The 19568-nt window shown below is 41.1% G+C and overlaps 1 protein-coding gene across 3 annotated transcripts; it reads left to right on the top strand.

Moving 5' to 3' along the window:
- Positions 1 to 228: 228 nt before the first annotated feature.
- Positions 229 to 17903, top strand: ELF5 (E74 like ETS transcription factor 5). Of its 3 annotated transcripts, XM_082761210.1 has the most exons (7): positions 229 to 299; positions 4264 to 4390; positions 10142 to 10375; positions 11619 to 11669; positions 13255 to 13401; positions 14428 to 14623; positions 15216 to 17903. In XM_082761210.1, exons 2-7 carry the CDS (start codon positions 4267 to 4269, stop codon positions 15310 to 15312), a joined length of 849 nt encoding a protein of 282 aa, XP_082617336.1. In that variant the 5' UTR covers positions 229 to 299; positions 4264 to 4266; the 3' UTR covers positions 15313 to 17903. The 3 variants fall into 3 exon arrangements, with proteins under 3 accessions (XP_082617336.1, XP_082617338.1, XP_082617337.1); XM_082761212.1 differs by lacking the exon at positions 10142 to 10375; XM_082761211.1 differs by lacking the exon at positions 13255 to 13401.
- The last annotated feature ends 1665 nt before the right edge of the window (positions 17904 to 19568 follow it).

The following is a 19568-nucleotide window of genomic DNA, read 5'->3' as shown; positions in this document are numbered from 1 at the left end:
TTAGAGGAGCAGAAAAAAACAATACAGAATGAAGGTAAACTTTCTGCACTTCAGAATGTTTCTCCCCCATTCTCTGGGCTGTGTTATACTATATATTATCACTGTCATCAGAAGGGGTGTGTATAAGAACTTGAAAAACCAAACAAACCTGTCTGTAAGGTGTTCCGTATATCACAGTCCTGCAGGTGGCTTTATTTCCAAAGTGCCGGGCTGTGCTGCTGTTAAAGCCTCCTGCTCCCCCTTGCTCCCAAGACCTTCTGGATTTAGCTGCTGCTTCAGGAGTAAGCGTCTGCCTACAAGTAAGCTCCATTTCTTTATTGAAGTCTCTATTTTCTAAAGGGCTGTCAGCTGCCCTTTTGCTGTGATGATTTATCAGGCACCCAACTGATGTACTGCCTGCCATTCCTATTTGTGCATCACCTGTTTTCTCAATGATAAACAATTGACTTTGGTTTAATGAATTAATAGAGGAGACATGCATGAACCCCAACAAATGCTTTTTAATAAATTAACGAACCAAACCTGTCTCATTAAATCAAAAAAGAATGTTTGTAATGTGACAGCTAATTAATTGCTTCTTCCAACCAGGCACCAGCTGGAGCAAAACCAATATTGTAAAGCCCTCCTGTTGTTTAAACAGACTGCCTCTTCCCCTTTCTGTGTCCCAAGAGTGTATTTAAGCAGATATGTGTGTGTGTACATAAGCAGTGAAATACTATTTGATGTGACCCAAACCAATATCCTGTTTGCATAAATATTTAAAAGAGATTACCTTTGCTAATGATATTAAGAATTAACATTATTTTCTGGAACACGCATAGCTCTATATATGAGTAACAGCATAAACTGCACATGGGTAAAACAGGATTTTTCCTTCCTAAATGGCTTTTGCTGCCTGTCACAGCATGTGGTCAAACCTGTTGCTGGGACGTGGGGCTGGCAGCTTTGCCCCACACCTGTGAGTCCAGGTCCAGTCCTCAGCAGGGACTGAGGCTTCCTGTCCACTTCACAAAATTAGTTTTCCAGTTTGGACAAACAGGTTTTCCTCACAGTAAAGTATGAAACCAAGCATGTGCTGAGTTCTGAACTTTCCCAGATCCAGTGGCTTTGGCTCTGTTTCAGATTCCCCTTCTCTTGCAATAGTTCATCCATCTTCCCAAGTATCATTTACCCTGTGCAAATTGACTTTCCACCTCGGAAAAAATCGCAATGAAAATTCAGAAGCAAGGCACTAAATCTACTAAACTGTCGTTACCATTCAGACAGCAATAATGCAAATACTAATAACTTCATCCTTTTCTAGCTAAATCTTACCCAGATGGAGAAATGATTATAGCCTTGCAATGTAACATATTATTTTATCTAAGCCATCACTATTTCCAACTAATTTTTCTTTCCACTAAAAGCAATAGCCTAAAAAAGTCAAAGTCAAATGAGAAATGATTTGTACTGCAGAGAATGTGTTGAATTCACCTTCCTCTCACATTTTTTCAATTGAATTTCAAGCAAAAGTAACTCTTAAATTTGTGAAACTGTCAGAAAGAAATTATTTTCTGCTGAGAAGCAGTAGAAATAAACAGGGAAATTCTGTCCTTGAAGAATTTGAGGGGAAAATTGTCTTGAGTAGGACTGGGATTTCACTCCAGACGTTTCTCTGTGTGAAACCTTATTTGCGGGTAGGCAGGTATGGAGAGTTGTGGAGATGCTTTGAACAGGTTATCTTAGCAATCATTTCTAAAACACGTCTCACCAATTATCTGCAGAGATATTCTATTCACTTCTCCAAAATTGCAGTTGGCTTTCGGGGAGTTATTTCTGCCTACTCAGTTGGTGGTGGGGTATATTCACAGCCGGCTGCTCGTTGTGCTGCCTGGGGGGTGACAGTTGCAGGGAAATGGGGTATGCTGGCTGCCGAGGGCATGGTTGGGAAGATCATTGTCTCTACACGTGTCCTGGAGGTCTCTACCTTTTTCAGCAGTGCCAGACTGGGATCACTGGCTGCACAGATGTAGGTACATCTCTGGCAACATCCAGCATTACAGAAGTGGGCTATCAGCGACCTGTAGTTCTCCCTCCCTTCTTCACTGTTTCTATCCAGCTCTTCTGCGTGTGTCTGTCCTGCCACCCCTTGGTGAGGAATGAGAGGTGAAACTCTTCCGTTGAAGTTTGTGGAAAAAAAAATTGCATTGATTTCAAGAGAGACAGAATTGATTTTCTGCTGTGTCAAACACTCATTTCCTTTTGCACAGGTAGTAAACATGAATAGGTGTCAAATCCCTTGTTTTACAGAGACACTTGTGTCAATACACTGGCACCACAGTACAGAATGCTTGGCTTCTTTCTACCAGACACTGTGAATTTCAGAATTCTGGGTATCATTAGCCAGCATCATCTCATGCCAGCAATCGAATTAAACATAAACACAATTGAAGAAAAAAGTTAAATAAGCATTATGTGCTTCTTTTCATTTGGATTATATTCTGCAGCAATTCAGTGCCACTGTTTTGACTTTCTAAATTATCTGTGAACAGATATGACATTGGGAAACTTTTTCTGTGTGGGCCAGTAACTCAAAGGAATAAAAAAAATCACATCCTAAACTCTAATATTATATTCTGGCAATCCTGCTGTATCTGAGACGGGACATGGTAGACTTATATGGATCACTTTGCATTAATTCAGTAAAATTCTTTATTGCTCACTGAATATATGGGGTTCATCCAAAAGCACAATTATATTTACATGTATATACCCACATATATATACATATATATATACATTTATATATGTGTGTGTATATATATACACGCGGGAACTATTCCACACTAAATCTTTTGGCAGAGATGCACAGAGGAGAGACTCTTTGGATACATTCACTAAAATGATTAATGGTTTAAATCCTCATATGTTCTATTCATAATGACATGATTAAGTGGAAATGTGATGTTTTTGAAATACTGCTTTGCCCTACATCTAAATTCCTGTATATCAAAAGATTGCAGAAGACTCCCAAATGTTTCCATATTCAATATCTCATCAGTACATCACCTACACTAAGATAGGACTTATCTTTCAATTCTGTAATTTATCTGTGAAAACTTTTGAATCCTTCACATTTTCTCACTATATGCAGCTACTTGGACAACTTTTGATTTGGGGTTGATCTCTAAGACTATATTATCCTATTAACTAGCTCAGATGTCTTGCTGCTAGAAATTACCCAAGCTGGAATTAGTTATGAAAGGCAGAAGCAGCTTAGGTCTGAAGAAAAGAGCCAAACTGGCTTGAGCAGTTTTGTCTGAACTCTGAAAGGCAAGAGCCAAAATCAGGTCCATTTATGTATTCACAGCAGCTAGTCCATGGAACAATTCCTGTCTCTCCCAGAAAAGAAACTAGGACATAAAGAGCTGTGGGTTTAAATTCCACTTAATTCTTTCCTTCACATCTCCTAAACAATCACCATTTCACCATTTCTACTAAGCTGCATATGAGGTGGTCCAGGGTCTTGGGTATCAGTAGTCTCAGCCACGAAGAACAGCGAAATGCATGTGTGCGTACTTGCACGTACATATGTGATACATGCATAAAGAAGGGGGGTGGACCACAAATTCTCTTTTTCTGTCCCAGCTTTAGTTCATGTCATAGATATGCATTTTTTTCATCTTCTTCACTGAAATATAACCAGTTGTCTCACTTTTGGTGCAAGAATCATCTTCCCTAAAGCGTACAACCTCTGAAATAGTTTCCCAATTTTCCACATAAATTTTCACTTTCTAATCTTCTTTGAAAGTGCATTTCTTTCTCAGACCTTAATCTCCTCACACTCTAGACTGGCTAAGATTTGTGGCTGTGTCTTATGGACACAAGGAGCATCCTTATGGCCAGAATGATGTTTTTCATCATGGGGACTGTATAGGGACTTGCTCAAATATTTTTTAACACCAATCTCATTAAATCATAATGTTAATTATAATGTTATTTTTATGGTTTATCCTTTACTCCCTAGGAATGTGTGATTCCAATCATCTTTACTGTAAAACTACCTATGGTATGTTTGTCAGCTACATTGCTCTTAAATTTCTTAGCTCCTTCAACTGCAGGTTTCAGAAGGTAATCATTAGCTTTGGTCGAAGTTTAGGTGATGGTGGCCAATGGGACATCACAGATTTATATATCCACAACAAGGAAATAATGCCTGTCACCTTATAAAGTAGGTTCTTAATATTATCTTTTCATCTTCAACTAATGTATTAATATCTCAAGGTGATGCTGGATTCAGTAACCCACAGCACATTTCTGTCAAACACAATGGTTTGTGATCCCCTGATGTCTTGGACAGAGTTATTTGGGACAACTGAAGATGGCTATCCCACCTGCGATCATCAGACAGGTATGTAGACAGACTCCAATTGAAAAGAATGTACAATATCAAAAACTTATGGCTGGTTTGAATTTAATTTACTTCAGTTCTGATCATGTAGGAAACAGGCTGAGCCCACTATTATAGCCTTTCTTTTTTCTAGTCTGACTAACCTAAAACCTATAACTAGCCATGCAAGATAAAGGAATAATATTAACTAGTAGTGGCTTTAGTTCTACAGTGCTGTGTGTTTCAGTGATGTTTTCCCCTCGTGTGGCAAGGTGATACACATCATGCAAGCAGGAGCTCCCAAAGGACGGTGTGGTTCATTAACTGGGGCAGGGAGCTATGGGCTATGCATGGGGAACTGTGCAATTCTCTACCTCTGCATTTAGAAGCCCCGTTCTGCTCCAGGCCACGCATCTCACACGGGCATCCCAGCTGTCCAAAGGAACTCATTCCAAATCTTCTCCCTTTGAAACAGTTGCTTTAAACTCCTAAACAGTGCTGATACTCTTCTCTGCACTCAGGCTAAATCGTTCAACTGGCTCTGGAAAGAAAGGTAGCACAACCCAGTCAGGTTACTGAGCCAAACTTGTGGCTGAGGAAGATTTATGGTTTTATGCAGTATTTTTCTCTTACAAAGCTATTTTTGTCCTTTTAAATGAGAACACTGTTGGTCTTAAGGAAAAGTCCTTTCCTGCCAAGGCACAGTTGGAGTAATAAAGAAAAAAACTTTCCACATGGCTTCTCCTGGTGCTAATCCCTGACCATTGAGGACTTAGTGTTTTGCTTCAATATTGCTGAATTTGTCCATTCAATGTTTGCATGACATATGAGGTAGACCATAAATCTTCTTGCTTCAACTAAATGCTTGTCTTCAAAGCCCTGCAGAAATTGATTTTTATTCAAATATATAGAGAGATAGAGAGTTTTAATATTAGTTTTCATTCCAATTTAGAATGAAATTCTAAAGTACATTTGAAATGACAAAAGTCATAGAAAGTATTCTCGTTTAGAATTTAAATTGCATTTCAAAATACCTCATGCAATTCAATTTACTTTTGGATCAGTCACAATAATTCTTATTTTGCATTGATTTTTACTTAATCACAGAATCACAGAATTTCTAGGTTGGAAGAGACCTCGAGATCATCGAGTCCAACCTCTGATCTAACGCTAACAGTCCCCACTAAACCATATCCCTAAGCTCTACTTAAGATTTGCCTGCTATTGCATCCTCTTTTTTTTTTTTTTTTTTTTTTTTTTTTTTTTTTTTTCAACATCAAAACAAACAAACAAAAACACCTGAAATTGAAATAATCCCAAGGGGAGTTCTGATACCAGCAGATCAGCATTTTCCAAGGGCTTTGCCCTTCAGAATCATTCAGAGTCATCCCTTCAGAGTCATTTTGACAATTTCTAGTGTTCCTGCTGTGTGATCCCTGTTATCAGTGCAAGCTCTGTGACTCAGCAGCTGCTCAGCCCTGCATTCAGGCAGGTGAAGAGCAGTGCAGCGTGTGTACCCCGCAGTTGTGTTAAAGCAAGCTCCACCTGGAGCTACGCGCAAAGCTTCCTCAGCTCAAAGACGCAGGGTCCTGTGCAGCAATCAGGTCAGAATCCCTCTTGCTAAGCACAGCTGAGCTGGGGAGATAATTAGCCTTTGCTGACTATGGTAAAAGCTACATTTCCTTTTCCACATGTTTTCTATGGCTCATTTTTTGATGCTTTTAGGCTTTCTATACTCTCTTGATGCTTACAATAATTTCTTTCCTGTATTACATTTAATCCAACCTTGTAGAACCTGTGAGTCCTCTTATCATTTCCTTCCTTTCTTCCACAGCAGCCAGGGAGCACACTGAACATGTCTAATACACACAAATAAAACCACTCCCGCAGTGCCACCAACTTTGCCCAGGCAGTCCTAGGGCAGCCAGAGAAAAACGTAGGTCAGCACAACACTCAGCCTACACTGCCTACACTGTCACAGTACCAGGCTGAAGGACTGGGATCCATGCGACTCTTGAAAACCTGCTTTGTACTCACTAGAAGCAAAGTATAAGGTCAAGTTTAAACATATTCCACATGGAAATATGTTATTCAAGTACAGAACTATGTATAAAACCTATATATTTGGATGAAAGTGATGGCAAGTCTGCCTCAAGAGTCAGATGAAGATCACTGATTTACAGCCCATAGCTGGGCTCAGCTCCTGTGCTAAACAGGACACCAGTATTTTTATGTACAAGCCTAAATTAATATTTGTACAAGTCCAAGTAAAATATTTTCTCTGAAAATGTGAAAATGTTCCTGCAAACGCAAGCAGAGAGAGAACCCTGGCTTAGTGGGACCTTCAGTCTGAGGCAGCCATCCTGGCTTTCCCAGGAGGAGAACTGCAGGGTCAGTCACCCCTTACACATCCCACATTGGTTGTTTTAGTGTATTTATTTTCTGGCAAGCAGAACATATCAGGACTTGTATTTTAGGGGGCATCCTTTTTGTTTTATACAAAGTGGAAGAAGCTAAAATCCGTGACACAAAAATATTGTGTCATTTTCATTTCTTTTCTTCATTTTTTACAGCACTTGAGTGCTTGAAAATAATACAGAAATATCAATGTAGGGAAAATAATATGTAAAAATGTACATTTATCCCCAATAAATGGCAGGAGGCTCATTTTTGGGGTGCAGTTTTAGTGGTAGACATGAATAAAGCCCACGGACTGAAACAACAGGTGCAGCCTAGGGAGGTGATGTCTGCAAATGCCGTTCCCCAGCAGCTGGTACTGGCCAGCACAATAGGGTTCCAATATTCAGGTTTAAGGAGAACCGCGGTAAAATAGCCAATGCAATGGAACAGGCAGTGGAAATCACCTCAACATGGTGGGAAGGGCCAGGTGTGAATCCCAGGCTCTCTTCTTCACCATTCTCCTTCCAGGTACCTTCCTTTAAGCAGGCTCCTGGCAGGCCCCTGCCACCGAGGGAGCTACCTGTCCCCTCCTCTCCTGCTGGAGGGCTTTCCCCTTGCACTTTAGCACTTTGCTATGAAATTCTACCTGTCCCTTTCTTTTTCACTAAAAGAAAACCTGAAAATCCCTCAGAGGCTTTGTCTTTGGCCAACCTTTTCTTCCAGCAGGGTGTTGGAAGTGGCACGGTACCTTGGTCACGTCCATTGCCGAGCAGGGGAAGCTGCCCTGAATGCATAGCTCAGATGTAAGAACCAAAAGGCAAGAGCACATGCAAATAGGACGGCTTGGTGTCAGCACGTTTTGAATGCTCACCATATACATTAGTGCTTCATAGAGCCCTGGAATATTCCAAAAAAAAAATATCTGAGCCTTCCCAAAGCCAAAGCAAACAAGGAAATGAGACCAGATGAGTGCTGCTCCATGAAAGAAACATGCTGTGGCATTTATATTGCCAGCAAAGCTGATGTTTATCACAGTCAAGTCAAAGTTTCAAGACCACTGGCCAAAATATTTCAAGATTATTCAGTCTACCTGTGGAATAGCACAACAAACAGTCGTGCTTTTCTTTCATGACATGATTCTATGAAAACAAGAGCCATCAAATGCTCTTGCAGACAGACAGACAGTGCCATCACCTTGTCATTCGGCTGCATATTGCAGACAAATGCAGCAAAAGGGTCTGGGATCGCTTGCTGCTGCAGCTCACAGCACAGCCTGGGACTGGATTCACGCCTGGTCGCACAGCGAGGCCCCTCCGCAGTCCGTCTGTCTAGCTGGGGACCTGGTGGTGCTCCAGGTTTCCTAGGGGAGATGGAGGCTGCTGGCACAGGATTAAAAAAAATAAAAATAAAAAAGTCTGCCCGGTCCAGAAAGGGATCAATTCAGCCTTCTGCTTTTCTTGAGCAGCCTCTACAGTTGGGATTCCTGCAGAGCTCAAGCCTGATTTTGAAGTGATTTTTTTTTTTTTTTTGCTGGCAGAAGCCCTGTGAGCCTGGTGTTTCCAGCACTCCCATTCTCCCCCAAGGAAGCCTCTGACACAGCCAGGTGTGTGCACTCCGCAGGGCTCGGAGGAGCTGATCCAATGTCAAGCTCACCAGATTTCCCTTTTAAATAAGGAGCTGAATAAAATCTCAGCTTCAAATATCCTCGAGCAATGGGGCCCAAAAGCCAGACCCAGATCTTCTGCCCACCTCTTTGCTTTACCGGGATGTCACAGTAGCATCTCAGGGCTTAAAACACAGCACTCAGGATTACATTAATTCTGTATGTGCATACAGATGAAGATATTTATAGCATGGGAATGATTCATGAAAGCAACCACAAATTCCCCTGTAAACTTTTAGGACTTATAATTAGAAGTATTAATTATTTTACAGAAGCCCACGTAGGATGCAAGATCCATATTTCAGGTATTCTGTCACAATTTCAAACCCTTTGAATTAATTTCACTGTGGAAACTCATCCAGCCAATTTGCATCACTTTGCACTCTGAACTGGTTGTCTAGAAAAAGGACAGGTACAATCCACCTTGCTTGCAGTGCGATCATAATCTAATTTGAATGACGATGTCATACAAGCAGTGCCTAAAATCAAAAGTTCAGGATTCATTTGAAAATGAAGTAATGAAAAAAGGGTGGCTGGACTAAAAAATCATTAAATAGAAGTCCAGAATAAGATGCTGTGAGAGGTAAAAATAAACTAAACTATTTCTGCTTCTATTGTACTACTTTAATTCACACGATATTTGATTGCTCTCCTGATGTTATTAAGAGTAAAAGAAATAATACAGATCATATATTCTAAATCAATTTAGAGCCCCTAAATTGATAGGCTCTGAAATCAATAATCTCTCAAGGCTGGTGTTCCTGCAACTATTGAGAATATCACCTGAGAGAAATTGCGACCCTGTGTTTTGTTTCTAGAGAAAAAAGTGTGAGTCACAGATTGTGCTTGCTAGCTGCAGTGTACAGGTTCATCACACCAGACCAAGATTTTACATCAGGAATATTTAAAATAGGTTCTTATAGGAAAAAAAAAAAAAAAAAAAAAAAAAAAAAAAAAAAAAGTAAATACATACATATTTCTACATGTTCGCTTGGTACCTGCATTGCTGAGGAGAGCTGCCTGCTAATTTATTTGGCAAAGTAGCTGCAGGTTTCAGTTCCCTGGCCATTTTACTCAGGAGCTCTTTCACGCTTCCCCTTACCTGTCAGAAATGTTTCTCCAGTGGAAGGCGTGTTAAGAGTAATGCGTTTTTCAATTTCTAACCTAACAAAAAGCATTCCCTACCGCGACATTAATAACATCATTTTAGATTAAAGGAGTGAAGGAACTTGCTGGAATTATGATAAAAGCAAGCAACAAATGAGTGGCATTTACCCATCTGCCAAGGAGCGCAGTCGGGTGTCATCAAGGAGTGCTTCAACGCCTGAGCCCAAAGGTTAGCTCAGTCTAGGAATGCATCACTCATTTTTATCACACACCACCAAGTTCTCACAAATTCTGTACTCTGACCTTTTCATATTTTTTAATTGCTTTTTTAAAAGGTGTGTTATCTTTCTTTGTACGTGCAAGCAGTTTCTCTCAATATGCCTGAGAATTAATAAGAGTGTGTGACACTTTTGTGTGACAAAAGGAGACGGTAAAATGCTCAAGGCAGGGCCTGATGTTTTCTTAAGGAATAGGGAAGGAAGTTTGCAGTCAGAAGAGAAGAAGGAAGAGGGATCAGTTTTGCTTAAAACATGCTTACTAAAATGAAGTGCACAATGAGCTTTGCATTGCAATGTTCCCCTTTCTTGCCAAATATGTTGCAGATTCTGATTCTTTCTGGACATCCATCCACCCGGAGTATTGGAGTAAGCACAACGTCTGTGAGTGGTTGCAGTTTTGCTGTGACCAGTACAAACTAGATGCCAACTGCATTTCCTTTTCCCATTTTAATATCAACGGCTTACAGCTGTGCAACATGACCCAGGAAGAGTTCCTGGATGCTGCAGGCATTTGTGGCGAATACTTGTATTTCATCTTACAGAATATCAGGACGCACGGTTAGTGTCCCAGAAACCAAATGCAAAAGCAAAAGCATTGTGTTTTTGTGTGAGTTTCATGCTAGCAGAAAATGTGGGATTCACAGCCTCCAGAACTGCAGGATGGCAAAACAAAGGGCTGCTTAGGTGCCACGCTGTGCTTATCCTGCACTGTCCTGGGAGGGGTTACATCCACGCTGCATATAGAAAGACACAGTGCATATTTATTCCTGCAACCCAAAATACTGAAGGTTGCTCTGCTTCTCAGAAAGTAAGCAAGTTTTGGCTTCATGGGGTTATTTGGCCCAGAGAAGTTGTGGATCCCTGGAAATGTTCAAGGCCAGGCTGGATGGGGCTTTGAGCAACCTGGTCCAGTGGTCCAGTGGGAGATATCCCCGCCCATGCAGGGGGGTGGAACCAGCCCAAACCATTCTAGGATTTTATGCCCTGCAAATCCACCTAGTAGGCTCCATGATGGTCTTGAATACAAATATTTTTGCTGTTTTCAACCTTGTCTTGAAAGATTTATCACTGCTTAAATGAATTTAACTTCAAAAACTGTCTAAGCTATTGATGGTTTTGTCTAAGCAAAATAGGATTAAAACCTCTTCTGCAGGTACCCTTTCTCTACATCCATTACTTTCCACAGATTAATCAGTGGATGTGCCATGCCAGGGTACTTCTACCAGCGTTCAAGGAAGGAAATTCAGGAAGGAAATCCGCCCTGGCAGATGAGGCATTGAGGGGCATTTGGGCAGCTTGGAGCCCTCTGGGGCTCAAGCCTGAGGCCAGGCAGAAGAAGATTATTAAATGCAGGAGATAAGGATGTCATTAGGGGAATTAAAGAATACAGAGCTGGGAGGAAAAGCTCATTAAGAAAATCAACATTTTGTATTCAGTGCTGAGATTGAACAGTTGAGTGTAAATGAAGTACAACAGACCTACACCTGCACAAGCAGGCTTAGTTCTAACCTGATTCTATCAGACAAAGATGCGATGCAAATTGCATGGAAAAAAAATAAAAAATAAAATAAAAAAAAAAATAAAGGATAAAAATAGACATAGGAAGAGCAGTGGGAAAGACAAATCATTTTAGCAGCAGAGAAACTGAAAAATTATTTCATGGTTTTATAGTCTGCACTTTCTACAATTTTACTCTGAGCTCTAATCACAAGCAATGGTGCAACTTGGCTTTAAATTTCACTTCAGTCATTGCTCTTCTGCAGAAAAGAACTCAACACTGGATTATGTTTTTCCCTCACAGGCATATCCTTTTTCACTGATGTAGAAGAAACAAAGCCAACCAACAAGGACTGTAAGTAAACTTGCTTGTACACACTAAGCTCCATTCAACAGGAAACATGCAGGGTATTCAAAGATTAGCAATATTCAACAGTTCAAGAGATTTCTAAAACCAAGAAAATCCAGGCCATTTATTCCTACTCTAATGCCCTTCCTGAAACACCTGCAGCATGCGGAGAAGGAAATGCTAACAGATCCCAACATTTCTGAACTGCTGTTTTGAAGGGAAGTAGGATCCCAGGAGCCTTTGTAATTTCACTGAGGCTGCAAGCCATGCACCGTGCAGAGCAAAGCTGTTCTTTCATGCACAGATTCCCAAAGGCAGAAGCAAGGCTCCATTCACATGAGAACACTGTGAATTTCTGAGGGAGGTGGCACAGTTGGCACAGTAACACACAGACACAATTAGAGATCCCGCTGGATCCTAACCACAGCCGAGCTGGCTGCTCATCTTCTGAGAAGGCAAACAGGTATGCTAGTAAGAAAATCAGGTGTCTGACTACCTCTAAGCACAGTCAGAATATTTTGTAATCACTCAGTTCTGACCATGACCTACTTTAATAACTCCCTGTCAGCTCTGGGGAATTAGTGTTTCTGGCTGGATTTACTCGTGTTTCCCACTAGGATTTGGGCAACGTTGGATGCTCCATCAGCAAAACCCTTGAGCCAGTAAAAGAATACTGAGCACGCTCACTGACATGAAAGACTCCAGTGAAAAGCAGCAGTCAGAAAAAATATATTCCAGGAAAACTTCTTACAAATTCTAGCTGATGGTTTTTTGGGTCACCAGCAGATTCTGCATAAGCTATGAAACCTTCATAGCTAAAAGCATAACTCTTTCAGCTTCAGATAGTCTCGCATGTATTTAGATGGTTTGCTTCCACCTTTCAGTGCATGTTACTGTTGGACGTGCAGCAAAATAGACTCAGGTAGACAGCTTTTAGAAACGCAACAAGATAATAACAACATAAAACTGTGTTTCTTCTTCACAAAAGTTCCCCTATTTTGCTACTTTTAGCCCACTACTATTTATCCAGTGAAATAGATCTGTGAACTTTCATAGGGTTTCACTGATCACCCTTCTCTCCAGATGTGTACTCAATAGACAGATATTTTTACAGCCACAGTCTGCATATTGCTGTTCTTAGCAGACTTTGATAATCCTTCCAGTTTGGGTCAATCAATATCCTCTTCTAGTTGTTCTCTCATCACTACGGTGTTGAGACAGACACTTCTGAAGTGTTGATTCAAGTGCTGACCACCTGTGCAAGTATATTGGCAAATATCATAATCCTCTCCGAAGTGGTTTTGACCTCTCAGAACCATCACATGGCACGAAGCCACGAAACCTTCAGACTGCACATCACAGGGAACAGCCTTCATCCGTGCACGCCAGGCACCCAATTCCATAAGCCTACAGAATCCAAGCATTTTGAATATAGCATTGACAAAAACGTCATGTGTGTTGTTGTGCTGCAAGCCATCCAGTTGCATTAATTATTCACCTGGGTTTACCTTTGTGCTAGAGCTTTATTAAAGAGATAAAGTCAGTAGCTCCCATACCCACTTTGACTTAATGTTGCATGACATTTGAATAGGTGACCTTTTGACCAAGTTGCCACCAGACTCAGGAGTTCCTTCTTCACTTCTCACGTTATTCTGCAGTTCAGTCCCAGCGCGTGATAAGGCATGCGTGAGGGCAGGTGGCATCAACGGCCAGGAATGTCACAGTCATGGTAGAACAAGTAAGTACATATCAGAAACTCGAAACAGGAGTTAAGATTGCACAGGCCACATGGGTCTAAATCTCCAGCTCCATGTGGTTATCAAAAGAGACTTTAACGATACCACAAATAAATAGAATTTCACTGAGGGAAATGTCTCATGATTTTATCATGAGACTTGAGGTACTTGGCGTTTTTCTTAAAGCCACATCTCTTTTTCTGTTTGTATTTCTAGCCATCTCAGTTGCAGAATGATTGGAGAGCATAAACTGAAAATAACCTAAAGGTTCTAAACACAGAAAACCAAGTATGAGACCTCAGATATTATTATAACTTCCATTATTCTTCTATTGCTCCCTGGTCTTTGGAGGGGCAGACTCATGATTTTTAAATGCTCGGGGTCTGTGTTGGGATTTGGCATTCATTTAATTCCTGGTACCTTGATTAGCTACTATCCAACCAATCTGAAGTTAAGGCAATAGCTACATGTAACAGCTATGCCTACTGACTTAGTAGAGTCCCTCTACTTATGGCACATCTGATGCCCAAAGAAGCCTCTGAATCGAGTTGAAGCAATAGAGAGGGATCCATCAATGCTAGGAAATGCTGCAACTCCTCATTCTATCATCCCATTTTTAGTCAACCCAATATTTTTTACAATCTTTCACTCCAAATACTTTACATGAACTTGAAAAATGCTTTAAAAGCATCAAGTTAATACTATGTGGAAGCTGTCAACGATGAGTGGAACAGAACCAATGAATGACAACTTAAACTGTGCAAGACAATAAAATTCCTGGAGTAGAGACAGATTCTAACACAACAGGCATTTGAAAAGCCCTGATTTATTTTTTCCTGGAGCAAGTAATGTGAATCCACTGACAGAGTGGATGCACTAAAATTTCGAAAGTTATAGCCTGGTAAATGCAACCAGACAGTGAGATTGACTACCTGCTGACAGAGTGTACTGTAAATACAATTCTGTCTTGGTACTTTGGCATGAATAAGAAAAAAATCTACTAAATAGCTGTCTTCTTCCTGTTCCAGACCTGCAGAGTTCTCATTTGTGGGAATTTGTAAGAGACCTTCTCCTTTCTCCTGAAGAAAATGGAGGCATTCTGGAATGGGAGGACAGGGGACAAGGCATTTTTCGGGTTGTTAAATCAGAAGCTCTGGCAAAGATGTGGGGACAAAGGAAGAAAAATGATAGAATGACATATGAAAAACTGAGCAGAGCTCTCCGGTGAGTTAACAGGTGGAAGGGCCCCTCACTGCAGTTGACTTCTACCTCGGCATCCACTTCTCATAATTATCCTGAAAACTCAGATTGGGCAGATGGGGGTTACTTTCTTTCTTCCAGGTTATTCTATATGTCAGAGATAGCACCCAGTTCCCTTTATTTCTAAATAAGATCACAGGGCTAAATTTAAACTAGTACAGAGTTTTAACTCTATCGATAGCAGTGAAGCTATCACACTTTAACCCAGCTGAGAATTTAGATTACATTTGCAAAATGACCCATCTTGCTCTAGCAGTAACATTGGCAGTTTCTTCTGAACTGTGGTAATCGTAGGTAAAAATACAGCCAACCAACCAAAGGAAACACTTCTTTGTATTCCTTCTATTTTTCAAACAGTGGAAGGTATAATCCAAAGCACTTGGGAAAGCTATTGCCCTCTAAAGTCACAAAATAGCCATTTAACAGAAATAAAGACTGGAAAGAACACATTGACTCCTGTGCTGTTCTCTGACCATGGAGCCCACATAAAGAGCTCCTGTAATCAGAGTTCTACTACTTTCTCCATTGTTTTTGTTTGCTTGTTTTTCCCCTGCAGATACTATTATAAAACAGGCATTTTGGAACGAGTGGACAGAAGGCTGGTATACAAATTTGGGAAGAATGCCCATGGATGGCAGGAAAACAAGATATGAACTGCCCTGTGCTTCCACCTCGGCACAAAAGACACCACAGCCTGAATAGTCCAGCTGCAATGGACACCTGAGAGAGAAGTTGTCCTCTCCCTCTCTCCCCTCTGCCCGTCTGGACAAATTCATTGCAGTCCGCTTCAAGAGACAGGCTACAGCAACAAAAAGAGCACTTGAATTTTGGAGTCAACTTCCCCTCCGTGCTTTCTGCCAAGCACTGTCTCCTAGTAAGCCTTTAGGAATATCTTTACTGCTGCTCAGGTGACCTGCCTGTCTCCCTGTCTCAACCAGTATGATCACTGACCAGTATGAAATTCCTCACCATTCTGCTGCCATTTAAAGGAGATTCTTTATGGATATCTCCCAGTTAGGTTACTATATTTCTGAAGAATACAAAAAAGTTTATTTTTCATTTGATAAAAATACTCTTCTGATCCATTCCACTCTGAACCACTGCATTTCTCAGATATGCTAGAAATCAATGTGTTGTCCAAAATGAACAATTCAATCCCTTCTACATGCCTGGATTTAATATGCCCAGTCAACCCAGTTAGCAAAGAAATACAACTCAAATCTGAAATATTTATCAAGCAGTTACCTGCTTTAGCTACTAACTCCAGCTATGCAAAGATATATAATTCATATATACTTGGTGTATTTCTTTTTAATTTAAGAGTTCACTTTTAAAAAAGAGTTCACTGCAGTTATTTATCGTTGTTCTATATTGGTGAGTTGCAACTGATCACAGTATCAGTTCTGCTATTTGGCAGAACGTGATTTTCATAATAAAGAATGCTGAAGGCAAATACTCACTCCTGTATAATACAAGTTCACTATCTACAAACTCTCATGCAGGGAAGCTTGAATTTTCCTGCTATTAACCTTCACGAAGGTGAATTCACTGCTGTATTTGGAAGAAGCAGTTCTGGAAAGGGTACAAGCAGGTTAGTTTTGAAATGCAAATGAATATTTGTGGAAAGGTTTCTATGGAGCTTTTGCCCACATCTGTACAGAAATAGGATGAATTCTTCAAAGCATCCCATGACATACAGTTGTACATACACCAACAAAATTAATGTGCGGTGCGTGCCCTCAGCTGCTCCATAGATCAACCCTACAATAAGTAAATTGGTTAGAAAGAAAGGCGGTAGGTATATGAGAATTCAATTGCGGTTTTTGAACATATCATAACTATTCAGTAGTTTTACAGGGATTGTTTCTTCCACATAATAAATATAAGCAGCAACTGTAAATCTATCAACCATTCTAGGCTTACTGCAAGGGGTGTTCAAGGAATTTCAATGGGGCTTTGGCCTTGCTTTCCAATGGACAGCTCTGTAGCACATTACTTTGCATAATCGCTGTTCACTGTTGAGCTCCTTTGTTGATTAACCCTAAGAGTCTTTTTCTTGCAACTCAGAAAACTATGTTATTGTTTGCAATGCGAATTAGGTTTTGTGGCAAGTGTTTAAGGACTCAGATTATCAAATTAAGCACTGCTACTGCAACCCCATTTTAGGTTTGTACCACACTACACAGGATTAGTGGGCAACAGTTGGGATAGAGAATGGTAATTAATGACTTTAGAACCTAGATCGTGTCCTGGCTACATCTCTACCCATCAAAGACTGCAAAATTCAGATTAGAGATGTCTATCACTGAAGTTTCTTCCAGAAGTTATCTGTTTGGAAAGACCTCTCTTCAGTTTTCCAGCCATTTGTTTATTTTTCTCTCTGTAACAGCAACAGACACTCATGTTGGGAAATAACCCCCTTAGGGATACAAACATGGTTTCAAGGGCATACTGTGAAAAATGCTCAAAGTTTATTGCAGCTTCCTATTTTGTAATATGGAAGATTGACTTTGCTGAAAGAAAAGTCATCAGTCACAAAGAAAACAAAGGCACAAAACCCCACATAGAAATATTCTTCAGTCTATGACAAGGGAGAACTGGGAGATGCACACTTTTAAATATATTTTACTACCTAAATTATACCCTTGTTAGATAGAGAAAAAAACATTCAGTTTAGGCTGCTAAAAAAAAAGTCAAATATTCAGATTTTTGAAAACCATCAGGAATTACCCGCTGTTTCCTAGTTCTATGATGTTCTGCCACCATCACTGACAAAAACCAGCCACGTGGCCCTCATTTTTACCACACCTGTGCCACATCAAAAGGGACATCAGCAAACCACAAGGCCCCAACACAGTTATGCGGATTTACCGAAAACATGTTCTTAAAATGTGAATGACTGTAAAATACCTACTTCTGGATTTGTATAGCTTTCTGCCAACTGCAATTTGTTAACAATGTGAATGAAATATTTAATATGCAAGACCCATGGCTTTCTTCCATTTGTGTTTCCCTAACTCATATCAGGGATACCCAGAACACCCTTGGATGTTTAAAAACAAGTATTTATGAGCCATTAACAGAAACACTTCTACAGTCCTTCCTTTGATGCATTTGTGTTTCAAGTAACTGCTCGATTTAAAGAGAAAAGCCGCACTCACAGGTGATGTGATTCACAACCTGTGCAGGCTCTGAAGCATACGCACAAAACAGCCTCTTCTCACCACATGGCTGGAGGCTAACACACACCTCTGGGTTAACAGTACTATAAGCCTACAAGAAGGATGCCAGAGGGAAACAAAGTCTACCTTTAAGCCAGGACACAGCATGGCTCAGGGCTGAGGTCTCCAGCAGCTCCCCATGGCGACAGAGCCTGGCAGCCTAGGCCTGTCCCACCTCTCCCACCTGTCTGGGTCAGGCATCTCCCTGGGGCCGGGCCAAGGGTTAGACACAGCCCCAGATATCTGGGCATTGCTATCTGGGCATTGCAATGGGGACAGGGACCGTCAAGACCGGGCTATCACTGAGGCCCCGGGCACTGTCTGCCCGCAGCCACCACACAGACATGGCCAACATCATAAGCTATTTCAGATACTGTTAGCCATAAGGCTGAGCACACAGCCTGTAACTCCTTTTTATTATGTATTAAATTGTAAAAGAGAAAAAAAAAAAAAAAAAGAAAAAAAAAAGCCCGTCCCTGTGGCCTGTTTAAGCATGGTTCAGAAAGAATGTGTTAAAAAAGTCTGAAAGTCTTAAAAAGACTATCTTAAAAAGACTACTGCAAATTGCCAGTGTTGTGACTCTGATGGTGCTGACATAATTTATTCTAACTATGTCTGTGTGCAATTTCAGCCAGGAACAAAAGTTGTTCAGCTGTTCCCCCACGCTCATGAATGTAGTGTATAATCAAACACCAAAGCAACTTAATACTCGTCCTGAAGCAGATAAAGCACTTATTTCTAAGACTAAAGTAGGGTAAAAAAGATACAACTTTATTTCTCATATGCTGCCTTCTTGTGCCACTGAAGTGTCTATGCATGACAGAATAAAGATCTTAAATGTCTCTAAGAGTGGAAACTGTTCAGCTATTGTCATTAAAGTGCCAATTCAAGTGTCATTTTTTTAAAATCTCAAAACAGATTTCAAAACCTATTTTATTCATAAAGAAAAAGCTGTTGATGTAGCCTACCTAGACTTCAGCAAGGCCTTTGACACAGTCTCCCACAGTATTCTGGAGAAGCTGGCAGCCCATGGCCTGGACAGGCACACTCTGCTGGGTTAAAAACTGGCTGGATGGCCAAGCCCAGAGTGGTGGTGAATGGAGTGAAATCCAGCTGGCAACCGGTCACAAGTGGTGTTCCCCAGGTGTCAGCATTAGGGCCCATCCTCTTTAATATATTTATTGATGGTTTGGACAAGAGAACTGAGGGCACCCTCAGTAAGTTCGCAGATGACACCAAGTTGGAGGGAAGCGTCAGTCTACTGGAGGATAGGAAGTCCTTGCAGAGGGACCTAGACAGGATGGGTCAACGGGCAGAGGCCAGTGGGATGAGGTTCAACATGGCTAAGTGCTGGGTCCTGCACTTTGGCCACAACAACCCCATAAAGTGCTACAAGCCTGGGGGAGAGTGGCACAAAAGCTGCACAGAGAATCTGGTGGTGCTGATTGATGATCACCTGAACATGAGCTGACAGTGTGCCCATGTGGTCAAGAAAGCCAACAGCATCCTGGCTTGTATCAGGAGCAGTGTACCCAGGAGAACCAGGAAGGTGATCATCCCCCTGTACTCTGCACCGGTGAGGCCGCACCTCGAGTGCTCTGTTCAGCTTTGGGCCCCTCAGTACAAGAAGGACGTTAAGGCCATGCAGCATGCCCAGAGAAGGGCTACAAAGCTGTTGAAGGGCCTGG

Source organism: Aythya marila (genome assembly GCF_965140915.1).
Source record: "Aythya marila genome assembly, chromosome: 5".
Lineage (NCBI taxonomy): Eukaryota > Metazoa > Chordata > Aves > Anseriformes > Anatidae > Aythya > Aythya marila.
This window is presented reverse-complemented; position numbering and strand designations above follow the sequence as displayed.